At 41.5% G+C, this 12,652-nt stretch overlaps 1 protein-coding gene across 2 annotated transcripts in view; it reads left to right on the forward strand.

Moving 5' to 3' along the window:
• Positions 1 to 10,312: 10,312 nt before the first annotated feature.
• The window catches only part of YIPF4 (Yip1 domain family member 4), a 30,232-nt gene continuing 27,892 nt past the window's right edge, over positions 10,313 to 12,652 (forward strand). Inside the window, exon 1 of one of the 2 annotated variants that reach the window (XM_082852079.1) lies at positions 10,313 to 10,637. In XM_082852079.1, coding sequence (XP_082708205.1) covers positions 10,544 to 10,637 — 94 coding nt within the window. In that variant the 5' untranslated portion in view covers positions 10,313 to 10,543. The remainder of the gene's footprint in view (positions 10,638 to 12,652) is intronic. The other variant, XM_082852080.1, reaches the window with a different exon arrangement.

Raw genomic sequence — 12,652 nt, forward strand, 5'->3', positions numbered from 1 at the left:
AGATGAAAACTGTATGTTTTAACTTAAATGAAATATCTAGAGTAGCCAAATTCATAGAAACAGAAAGTAGAATGGTAGTTGCCAAGGGCTGTGGGGAGGGGAAAATGGGTAATTGTTGCTTAACAGATACAGTTTCAATTTTGCAATACACAAAAGTTCTGGAGATTGTACAACAGTGTGAATATACATAACCGCTACTGAACTGTACACTTAAAAATGATTAAGATGGGGGAGTTTCCTGGTGGTCCAGTGGTTAAGACTCCACGCTTCCACAGCAGAGGGCATGTGTTTAGGGAACTAAGATCCTGCAAGCCATGTGGCAGAGCCAAAAAAATAAATAAGTAAAATAAAATCCAATGTCTAATTTTAAAAAAATGCTTAAGATGGTAAATTTCATGTTACATGTGTTTTACCACATTAAATTAATTGTCACTGTCTGAGTTTCCTTTTTTGCCATTACTATCATTAATCTTGTTGTGTGACTATTATTGAAAATTAGTTTATATGGAGGAGGGAGGTGTACAAAATGATTTGTTTAAATGTCAAATATGCTAGGTACACCCAGCTGAGATACAAATAGTCATGTTCTTAGGGCCAAACTTTTCATCACTGGACAAATAAATGAGATTAAAATGGAACTTAGATGGCTAATGGATGGGGCACCAAAGAACTGGGCCCCATTGTCTCTGTGTGAGGAGCCAGAGGATCTGAGGCTTTCAGAGATGAGAGAAGCAAGAAAAGCTGTCAAAGGAAGAAAGAGTTTCTTTGAGGGCAGTTTTTCAAACTAGTGAGCTCATTAGCAGGTCATGATATCAACTGAAGTGTGCTACAATTAGAATAATTTAAAAAATGAAATAGAATTAAAACTATCAGAATGTACTGTATTTTTTCAGGAAAGTTTCATTTCAGTTACTTGTATATCCTGGCACTGGGTAGTGATGTCTTACTTCTTATTGTGAGTTGAAGTCAGTAAAAGTTTGAAGTTCAGTGTTGTAGGAGGAATCCCATGGAGGGATTTAATTCTGCCTGTAAGAGGTGACTTTTGAATTGTTCTTAAAGGAAACCAAAGTTCACCAGGCAGTAAAGGGGAAAGGCTATTTCTTGGCAGAGGAAGCAGCATAGGAAAGGAGCCATGGGGGAAAGAGCCTGAAAACACGGATTGAGACAACTCATGAGTGTGAGCAAGGGCCTATTTTCACTCCAGGACTGAGTTCAAATTCCAGCTCTAGCCCTGACAGCCTGGGAGTCCTCAATCAAGGGATAGCAGAAAGGATAGCAGCTACTATCCTGCTGCTGTAGGATAGCAGCTGTAGATAGCAGCTACTACAGTTTCTTCCCTCCCTTCCTAGACACCTCCCAGAGAAAAGGGTGGGTCTGGGAGGAATCAGTCCTCCACTGACTAGGTTAGAGTTTAAGTGAGAACAGAAAAAAGAGGAAGAAGATAGAGGAAGGGGCCAAGAAGCTTTTTATATTCACATGTAAAGAGAATAAACTAGTCCCAGAGTTAGCCATCCAGTCACTTCGTCCACTAAAATGATTAACTAAAACTTTACGTGGATCATCAGGCAGCAATCTCAGCTGATTCTGAAGATGCTAAAAATTCATATTCAGTTTGGATACTGAATAGTCTTCCTACCCACAGAGAAGTCTGTGACTAGATCAGGAAACCTACTCAGAGATAGTCAACTAGTTATTTGTTGATCTCAAGAAGAAAATCTGCCTGTAGTATGAAGCTCGGGTCATCTATTGTTACCCACTGACATAAAGAATAAGGCTCTGACCAGTTTGCTCCCCTGGACCCTGGCTATTGCTCTGAACACCCCCCACGTCCCACCCTTAAGCAAGATGTCCAGAGAATAACTGAATTACATGGAAGAAGTCCTTTTCCTATATTTGTGCTTTGGGAAATAATATTTAGAACTAATTCTAAAAATGGATATTTTCTTCAAAATGGTTACATGAGCTCCTTAGAGAACTGAATTTACTCAGGACCCATAAACCCACGTCTATGGAGCCATTCCTACAACTTATGGATGAAATGAGAGAAAAGTTATATATAATGGGAGCAGAGAGGCAGCACACAGAAGTGGAAAATGTGTGTGAGCTTTGGCATTGCAGTCCTGAATTCAAATCCTCACTGTGCAGCTTATTAGATGGGTACCTTTACCTATCTGAGTCTTGATTTCTTTATCTGAAACACTGACATGGATAATATCCACCTCCTAGGACTGTTATGAAGATTAAACAGGAGAGCAGTTGGGACAGCGATGGTCAGTGGGCGTTATCTGTCTCCCTTTCTAGTAAAAAGGCTCTAGTCTAGAATGCTCTTAGATCTCCAATAGACTCCAGCAATCTCACATATTATTGTTACTGTTAATGTTATTGGCTGAATTGTGTTCCCCCCAAAGTCCATATTTTGAAGCCCTAACCCCCAATAGCTCAGAATGTGACTGTACCTAAAGATGGGGGCCTTTAAAGATATAATTAAGTTACATGAGGCCTTTAGGATGGGCCCTAATCCAATCTGCTTGGTGTCCTTATAAGAAGAGTAGATTTGGACACACGGAGAGAGACCCCAGAGATGCACGCCCTGAGGAAAGATCATGGGAGGACCCAGTGGGCAGGCAGCCGTCTTCAAGCTAAGGAGAGCGGCCTCAGGAGAAGCAAAACCTGCCAACACTCTGACCTTGGACTTCTGGCCTCCAGAACTGTGAGGAAATAACTTTCTGTTGTTTAAGCCAACCGGTCTGTGGTATTTTGTTATGGCAGCCCAAGCAGACTAACACAATTAGTATTATAGAAGGGCGCTGAACTGTTAAGAGAACAGTGACAGGAGACGAGGTTCTATCCTAATTCTGTAGACAATTAGCTGCGTGACCTACAGCAAGTCACTTGACTTCTCTCTACATTTTCCACCTCTCTCCTCCAGGGTTGTAAGGATTAACTGAGATAAAGTCTGTAAAGACCCTATCAATAATAGGTGTCCTGTAAGCAGCGGTTCCCTTCACTGCTCTGTCCAGATATCAGGTTTCTTGTAATTCAGGGGAGTGCATGGACTGAGCAGTGCCCCTAGGGCTTTTCAGCTCTGACCTCCTGCAACTCTAATAGCAGTCTCACTAACAACAGTAGGTTTCATTTCTGTAAAGCCAAAAAGTATTTTCAAAGTCCTTTCCCTCACAGTAAACACAAATGCATCCCTCTGACTTAACATGCATTTAAACATCAATTCTGAAGAACCCCATGAAACTCCAGCAGACCAGACTCACCACCCCTAAAAGTCTCCCTGCAGGCAAGTCCAGCCAGCCAAGCAAAACTGCATTCTTCAGTGTTAAGGCTTTCATACCCACCAGACACAAACTTTAAATGAATGTAAATCCAAATTTCAACATTAGGTTCCAAAACCCACTTAAAACCCCATTCTCTCTCCCCACTGTACCTGGATGAACAATCCAGTTGCCCTCTTCTTGGTGGATCAAAAGACACTTTTAAAATAAAGTTTCTTTCATTTGCTTTCTGTTTCACAGCAAAGCCTGGTGTTCCTGTAAATCTGAAGTCTCATTCTGTGGCAGGGGATTGTAAGAAAACGGCAAACACTGACAAGTTTCTCTTTTCTTTTTTTTTTTTCCAAAGCATAGTAAGAATGGTTTGGACACAGCTCAAACTGTGTTCAAAAGGGATCAAAAAGGGAAGATGAGTGTAAGTACAAGTAGCTGGGGAAAGAAGTGAAACGAGCTTAAAGATGCAAAAGCTGGAAATTCACAACAAGAAAGGAATTACTCATCTGTTCCCTGTTTATTCACAACATATGAATCCTACTGCTGTTAGTTTATTATTCTATAGCTTAAAATGAAAACAAAGTGTTTTGAACACTTAGTGTGCGTTAATTTTTGTCATTAACTGAGAGAGAAAGAGAAAGAAATGAAATAAGCTGGTTTGGTTAGTTAAAGTTTATTGCAAAGCAGCCAAAGTCATGCTTATCATCTGTACCTCGGGTCCCAGGAGACTTCTAGCAAATGCATACTCTTAGTCACCAGGGTCCTCAGCAAGGTGAGCACAGAGCAAATGGACCACCACTATCAGCCCACCCAACTGATAGTGCTCGGGGCATCCTCCAACTATGAAGAGCCACAGGCTCCCACATGCACACACACATTCAGAGCTTGTGGTCACAAACTCCAGGAAGCTAGTTCACACTCGGCTCCCAGAATGGAGAAATCTCCCAGGACTTCTCTTGAGAATGACATTCTTGCATACATTTTCCCCATCTTTGCACAATCTATCATGAAATTTTTATGTTACAAAACTTCGTATTTCAAAAAGAGCATTCCGACATTAACTTACCTGACATAGAAGGATACCTAAGTTTTACCCTAAATAAATTTCTACATTCTGGGTTTTCTATGGGAGTAACAACAGTGTTTCCCAACTTGTGAGGTGGGCGTCTCTGAAGTGAGATCAAGGGCTGTGCCATCAGCTGGATTTCTGAAATTTTAGTGAAACTTATATGTAAATGTGTGTTCACAGAGAAAAAACTGTAAAGATAGGCACCAACAATATAAATACTACTTATCTTTGGGGAGTAATTTCAAATTTTTTTCTTTTGTTTATCCATATATTCTGATTTTCTATAACGAACACCTATTACTTTTGTAGTAACAAATGATGTAAAACAGGATAGAAAGGGGAAGTGTAGAAATGTGGTTGTAGTTTCCACCCAAATATATCAAGTCTTAATCCCTGGAACCTGTAAATGTTGTATCTTTATAGACGTGATTAAACTAAGGGTCTTGAGATGAGGAGATAATCCTGGATTATCTGGGTAAGCACTAAATGCAGTCAAAAGTGTCCACATAAAAGAGAGGCAGAAGGAGATTTGAAAGAGATAGAAAAGGAGAAGACAATGTGACCATGGAGGCAGATATTGGAGTGGCTGTGAGTCAAGAACAGGGGCAGCCACCTGAAGCTAGAAGAGGCAAAGGATGGATTCTCCTCTTGAGCCTCCAGAGGGAGCATGGTCCTGCTTACAACTTGATTTCAGCCCAGTGATACTGATTTTGGACATCTGGCCTCCAGAGAGTGAGAGAATAAATTTCTGTTGTTTTAAGCCATCCAGTGTATGGTATTTTATTACAGCACCCGCAGGAGACTAATGCTGTAGAATATCATGGTAAAAGGAGCAAAATTATATCCACATTCATTCATGCACATCCTCCATGTGGCCCCATCACTTTCCTTTGCAAATGGATTTGCAGTCAGTTGTTTTCAATGAATTTAGAATGGATAACGTACTAGAAATCTTGGCATCTTGAAGAAGTTCCAAGAGCTATGTCCCTTGCCTTTTGCTTTTCCTCCTAGTCTCTTCCCACCCTTTACTCTCCTGGGGGTGTGGCAAAGTGGAAATGCCTAGGGCTCTGGAGCCAAAAGACCTGAGTTCAAGTGTGGGTTTCAAGTGTGGGTTTCATCTTGTTTCTAAAACAAGTCACTTAAGCTTCTTAGCAGTAAAGTGGTGGCTTAAGCCTATTAGCAGTAAAACAATCCCCAGCTTGCTCCAGGATTGTTTGAACATCATCTGAGCTACTGTATCTGAAAGTACCACCTGAGTGCTATTTGGTGACTTTAAACATTTATAGATGCTCATGCTTTTCACTCTCAATTTAATGGGGAGGGAGGGGAAAAGTGACAATACTTTGCTCCCTGGGGGCCTGTAACTCCTAACTCTAATAATTGTTCTAGAATTTTGCTAGTCTTCTGCCCAAAAAGTCAGTGGCAGGGGAAGCTATTGGGCCAATTCATTTTTGGCAACTTCCTAGTATGCCTTAATAAAGGAGGGCCAAACCTTCTTGAGTAACTAACTCCTTTAGGAAGTAGGGGTATATCATGTCTATTATTCTCAGCTTTATATATATATATATATAATATATATTTTTTAAAACTCTATATAATTCCCCATCCTCACTCCTTACAATTGGCCTGTCTAATAATTCAGATACACTAATATAAGAGAGGCTTTAGTAAGAGAAACTGAATGTGGGAGGACAGATTGTTGATTTTCAAGGTGACTGAAATCCTATCCTAAAATTAACATTTGAAATAGCTGGAGATATTTGTCAAGAAGAAAAAAATCTTTAAGGAGTTTCGATAGCTGTGTTCAGATGTCTGCAGGGGCGTGGCATAGGGAAGAAGGAGCAGGTTTCAGATGCTTATGACAAATAAATGTTATTTACAAGGAATCAATATTTCATTCAAAATGCCAAAGACTGCCAAAGATAAAATGCACTGCTTTAGGGTAACTGGTCATGCTTTTTGCTCTCCTTGAATTTTAAAACACCCTTCCAATAATTGGGGAGTTTCCCAAATTATGAAACCCACATTCCCAAAGCAAAAGCCAAAAACCCTTTTTCACAGCGTCCCTTGAAGTTAGTGCGTACTTACCCCCAGGGTTCTGCCAATTGGAAACCAATATGAGACTGCACTTGGAGCCAACATGGTGCTAATGTGAAAGCCATCCTGGTGAAATAGCGAAGAGATATCCAGCTTGTGGAAGCAGTAGCACAGTTGCTGCAGCTCTGGTGTCCTGCAGAGCCTGTGTCCAATGGCAGAGACAGTAGGGTTGCCAAGTGAGCAATCCAGCCCTGAAATCACCTGCTCTTGCTTGCACAACCTCCCAATCCTGGTTCTCTGGACCCTCCTGAAGATTCTGTGAGTTACCTGACATACTCGATAAAGTTCTTTTCTGCTTAAACCCACTGAAATGGGCTCTGTTGTACCTTTTCACATTGACTATTGTCTTAGCAGCTAATTGGCATGAATTCTTTAGGAGGTTAGTATTTGCTTTATGTGGGAAGTTGAATTAGTTCTGATCTCTATCAAATTTAAGATTCTCTGAATAAGAGTGGTAAGGGGATGACAAGTAGGAATCTGGGTAAGTAAATTTGATTAGTGTCCTATAAAAAATTTGTGATTACTTCTCCACCACAGGTGATTTAAAAATTTAAGCAAGAGTATACAGAAGACAGTTAGGCCAAGGCTTAACTAATATTCCACCATTAGTCATATAATAATTCCTTTAGGTAAAGCACAAACCAATCAGTCCATTTTTACAATGGAAATATTTTGGAATGAGTCTATGATGATTCTACTGCCTTTGATTTAGTGTATGAATTTCAAACTCAGGTGTGAAAAGATGCAAACTTTATTTCTCTATAAATCAAGCTGCTGTCTGATACAATCTCCATTTAAGTTGATGGGAGAATTCTAATCTACTCATTTTGAGGTCAGTTTCTCCAGTTCAGTGAGCCCTCAGTCTATCCAGATCTATAGTTTAGTCATATTCCAACTTAAAACTCCTGTTGACTTTTTCTTTTCCCTCTCTCCTTCCTAGGATGTAGTCTAAGTTCTGCCTCTAACAGCAATAAGGGGGATCAGAATCCTCTCCTCAGCTCAGTTCCTATGATGGAACTTGTCGCTGGTATACTCATCCTGAGTGTTACACTTGGCTTGGGTGGTGTGTAATTTCTGTTTCCCAGTGTGGATCCCATCTGGTTGCCCGCTGCCAGGAGACTGCTAAGATATGGCTCCTTCCTCCTCTTGCTCCAAGTCAGCAGTTTACATCTCAGCCTTTGAATGCATGTTTTCCACCCCTGCCTTACACACTGTCTGTCTCTCTGCTTCTCCCATCTCCTCACAGAAGACTGGGAATTTCAGACTTCCTGAATGCTACAGGAAAGCCTCCGGAAACTAGGGAGTAGGGTCATCCCCGTCCCAACCACGGATGCTCTAGATATCTGGGTCAATGGACTCAGGACTATTGACTGAGAAAGGTCTTGAGAGAAAAAATGATCAGGCTTGCTGGTTAGTATCTAAAATAATTCATCCACCACATTTTATTGAGGATGGACCTGGATTAAGCTATTTATGTTTGAAAAGTGAACATACCATTTTCTAGTTTTTAAAAAGCTGATTCTGCAAAAGCATTTTTGTATGTAATTAATGAGATAATTACCTCTTGGCTCAATGAAGAAAATACAGCAAGCGCTGAATGGGATATATTTCTATACCATTTGAAACTAATTAAACTGCTTTTATCTTTATAAAATATTTTTAATTAAAAAAGTAATACATATTAATTTCAGAAAATTTGGAAAACATAGAAAAGCTTAATATAGAAAAGCACAGAAGCCACCCACGATAATAATCACTTGTGACACTTTGAGATGTTATACTTTCAGTTATATTTTTTATATTTCTGTATCTATATAATATTGGGAGCATATGCAAATTGAGATCACGAGCAGATCAAAGTGAAAGTGAAAAAACAGATTTTTTTCACTTTATAAAGAATTTTGAGATTGTTTTCCTCCATATCATGAAATAACTCTAAAAGATGATTCTCAGTGTATCATTTCATTAAATGGCTATGGCAAAATTTATTTACTCATTCTCATGGACATTTAAATTGTATCCAGTTTTGGACTTCCCTGGTGGCGCAGTGGTTAAGAATCCGCCTGCCAATGCAGGTTCGAGCCCTGGTCCAGGAAGATCCCACATGCTGCAGAGCAACTAAGCCCGTGCGCCACAGCTACTGAGCCTGCACTCTAGAGCCCGCGAGCCACAACTACTGAAGCGCAGGCGCCTAGAGCCCGTGCTCTGCAACAAGGGAAGCCACCCCAATGAGAAGCCTGCACACCGCAACAAAGAGTAGCCCCCACTCGCCGCAACTAGAGAAAGCCCGCGCGCAGCAACGAAGACCCAACGCAGCCAAAAATAAATAAATTTATGTAAAAAAAAAATACCAGTCTCTGCTTCCCAAACCAAAACATCCACTACTGTGGACAGTTTAAGTAATTATTGTAACAAGAATATCTGATATGTCACTCCTTTGCTCTAATTCCTTTAATGGTTTCCCCCAACACTTCCATAAAAATATTTTTTAATCCTTCGAATAGCACGCAAGATTGTTCATGATTTCGTCTTTACCTATTCATGCAGTCTCATCTGTAGCCATTCTCTCCCACGTAAACTAAGGTCCAAGCAAACTAAATGACTTCCAGTTTCCCAAGTCCATTAAATGATCTTTGGAATGTTATGACCCAGGCTGTCAGCCCCCCACACCTCTTTGGCTGAAATTTTTTACTCATCTTTTAAGTACCAAGTTAATTGTTACCTCCTGTGAGAATTTTTTCAATATTCCCTTTTACACATTAATGGCCATGCCTTCCCATTGCTCTACCGCTGATCTATCATTTATTTCCCCAAGGCTGTCCTCATAATATACCCTCAAACTCTCCCTCTCCAAATTGGAAGTCACATTAATGTAGCTTGGATATTAAAATTAAGTATATCTATTTTAAAACTTCAAAAATTAGATGGATTTGTAAGTTTATCAGCAGACAGGACCTTGTAGTGAAAACAGCATTGGGGACTTCCCTGGTGACGCAGTGGTTAAGAATCCTCCTGCCAATGCAGGGGACACGGGTTTGAACCCTGGTCCAGGAAGATCCCACATGCCGCGGAGAAACGAAGCCCGTGAGCCACAACTACTGAGCCCATGTGCCGCAACTACTGAGCCTGCGTGCCTAGAGCCCGTGCTCCGCAACAAGAGAAGCCACCCAATGAGAAGTCCCCGCACCACAACGAAGAGCAGTCCCGGCTCGCTGCAACTAGAGAAAGCCCGCACTCAGCAACGAAGACCAAACACAGACAAAAATAAATAAATAAATAAGTTTATAAAAAGAAAGAAAGAAAAGGGCATTGGACTAGAATTCAGAAGATTTAGGTACTTCTGCTCCTTCTTCACCTTTTCTGGCCTCAATTACCTCCCTCATAAAGGAATGTGGCTTGACTACAGCCCTAGTCTTTGGGTGGCAATTTACAGTTTATCTTCTTTTTCATTAGTCCAATCCAGCCCCCTTCATTTCCCAGATGAGGAAACTGAGTCTCAGAGATGATATATAATTTAAGTTAAGATACTATACAATTAATTAATGACTAAGGTAAACGGAATCTTGGGATCTTGGACCGGTGCGGACCAATGCTGACCTCTAAAAACACTCCCTGTTCTAAAATTCTTTAACCCGCCAGTTAACAAAAGCAGAGGAAATAAAGAAAAGCCAGAAGAGAATAGACTTAACGGAAACAAAAATCAGCGGGAAGCTCGAGCTTTCCACGAATTACAAGTGAACTTCCTGTCCTGGGTAAACTTCCGGAATCAACAACAGGGAGAGCCAATCAGAACCTTCCTCCGGGAGCCAATGGGCGAGTACATTACAAAGAGCCAATCGCAGCGACGCTGTCACTGTTATGGTCCTGTCAGGGCGCCGGCGTTGTGGTTTCTGGGCGGCAGCCACCGAGAGGACTTTGGTGGGGGACCCTCAGGGGCAGCCCCCCGGCCAGCTGCGCTCGTCTCCGGCCTCGTTCCCAGCCTACATATCTCGGCTCGCGGGTCGCGCCGTCGGGCGCGCGTGCTGGTTGGTGCCGCGGCCGCCTTGGGGCCTGGGCCCAGCCACAGCCTCCTCCTCCGCCGCGGGCTCGGTGGGGCCGCGAGATGCAGCCGCCGGGCCCTCCCCCTGCGTATTCCCCCACTAACGGGGACTTCACCTTTGTCTCCTCAGCAGACGCGGAAGGTGAGACTGAGCCCCGTGAGTCGCCCTGGGGGACGCCGGGCGGACGCGGCAGTGTCTTTCTGGGGCCGAGGCGGTTGTGGGGTTCTTGCCCGGTGGGGACGGGCAAGAAGCTGACCCATGGGGGACTCGAGCCCTCTGCTCCCGCCGGGCCTTCCCAGAGGCCCGAGTGGCCGAGGGTGGGGTGTGGGGAACTTTCCAAGTGACTCGGTCAGCTTCTGGTTTTCGCTACACCGTCTGGTGGCAGGTTTTTCTGGCGAACTTACCCACCTCGAGGGCACCCACGGGACCCCAAGATTTTATTTCTAAAGTGACTTGGCATTGCTCAGAAAGGGATGGTTAGATTGGCCGGGCTAGGTGTCAAAGAATGAGAACGAGGAACGAGAGCTTGTTGCTTTGTTATTTATCAGCACATAACTTTTTGCTGAGATTAAATTAGGCGCTGCTAATACTAACTTCCCTCGAGGAGTTTGTGGGTTTTATGGAACCTGGTATCTTGCCAACGTTACAGTTTTCCTCCTATTTTATGGTGTTTGACCTCAATATTCAGAGAAGTAGACCCAGATATATTTGGGAACACCCAGCTGGATTACAAGAAGTTTCAGTTGCTTTCCAGATTTCCTTATGTACTGTTTTGAGGAAGCATTTGTGCTGGAGAGATTTTTCTACAGCACAGGAGAATTTGTTTTCCTCTGTACTTTACCAGACTCTTTGTAACTGAAATCTTTCTCTGCTACTTTTGTTAGACTTTGTATACCAGTATACCAGTAATTTTCCAGTGACCAGACTTAAGTGCTGGATATGGAAAAATAAGTTATACTTAACTATAGAAATTTCATTCTAGAGAAGGACTTAGTGTGTTTCCTGAGAAATCGAGTTTTGTAATGCATCAGTTAATATAGCTTGCTTTCCCTTTTTCTGTTTTGCTTTCCTCGTATTGGTTTTTGAATGGCGTTGTTTAAAAACAAAAATAGTACTGTAGTTTTGGTTATATTAAAATGCAAAATACAATTTTTATCATAGAGAACATAGCTGATACATTTAAATGTAATATGGAAATTTGGTGAAATATAGCAACCCAAAATATTTTAGTTTGTTTCATCTACATTTGGTAGCCTAGTGCTTGGGGAGGAATAACCAACCATAGTTTTCCAGACTTTAAGGAAAAATTGTCTGTATACACAAAAAATTGAGTATCACAACCTGATGTTTGTTCAGACTTATATATCTGTGTTTATAGTTCTAATACCCCACTTCCTCCAGGAATTACCTTTCTTAAATATGCCTAAGAAATCTGACAATAATATAACAAGCTAATCCATTGACTCCATATATTAAACCAAGAAACCTGGAATAAGTAAAATCCGTAAGATTTATTCAGACTTCTCCGTATAGCCTCCAAGATTGTATAGACTCCCTGTATATCCAGGGATATACAGACAAGGATAGATATTTGTATAATAATACCCTCAAGTTTATAACATTATACAGTTTAAATTTACAGTATTTTAAGCAAACGGCTTGTTTGATCTTTCTAAGAATCCTGCTGAGCTTTTTTATTCCTGTGTTTTTTTTTTAACATCTTTATTGGGGTATAATTGCTTTACAATGGTGTGTTAGTTTCTGCTTTATAACAAAATGAATCAGTTATACATACACATATGTTCCCATATCTCTTCCCTCTTGCGTCTCCCTCCCTCCCACCCTCCCTATCCCACCCCTCCAGGTGGTCACAAAGCACGGAGCCGATATCCCTGTGCCATGCGGCTGCTTCCCACTAGCTATCTACCTTACGTTTGTTAGTGTGTATATGTCCATGACTCTCTCTCGCTTTGTCACAGCTCACCCTTCCCCCTCCCCATATCCTCAAGTCCGTTCTCCAGTAGGTCTGTGTCTTTATTCCTGTCTTACCCCTAGGTTCTTCATGACTTTTTTTTTTCTTAAATTCCATATATATGTGTTACCATACGGTATTTGTCTTTCTCTTTCTGACTTCACTCTGTATGACAGACTCTAGGTCTAGTGAACCTGAG

The sequence above is a fragment of the Leucopleurus acutus genome (genome assembly GCF_964270905.1).
Source record: "Leucopleurus acutus genome assembly, chromosome: 12".
In the NCBI taxonomy this organism is placed as follows: Eukaryota; Metazoa; Chordata; class Mammalia; order Artiodactyla; family Delphinidae; genus Leucopleurus; species Leucopleurus acutus.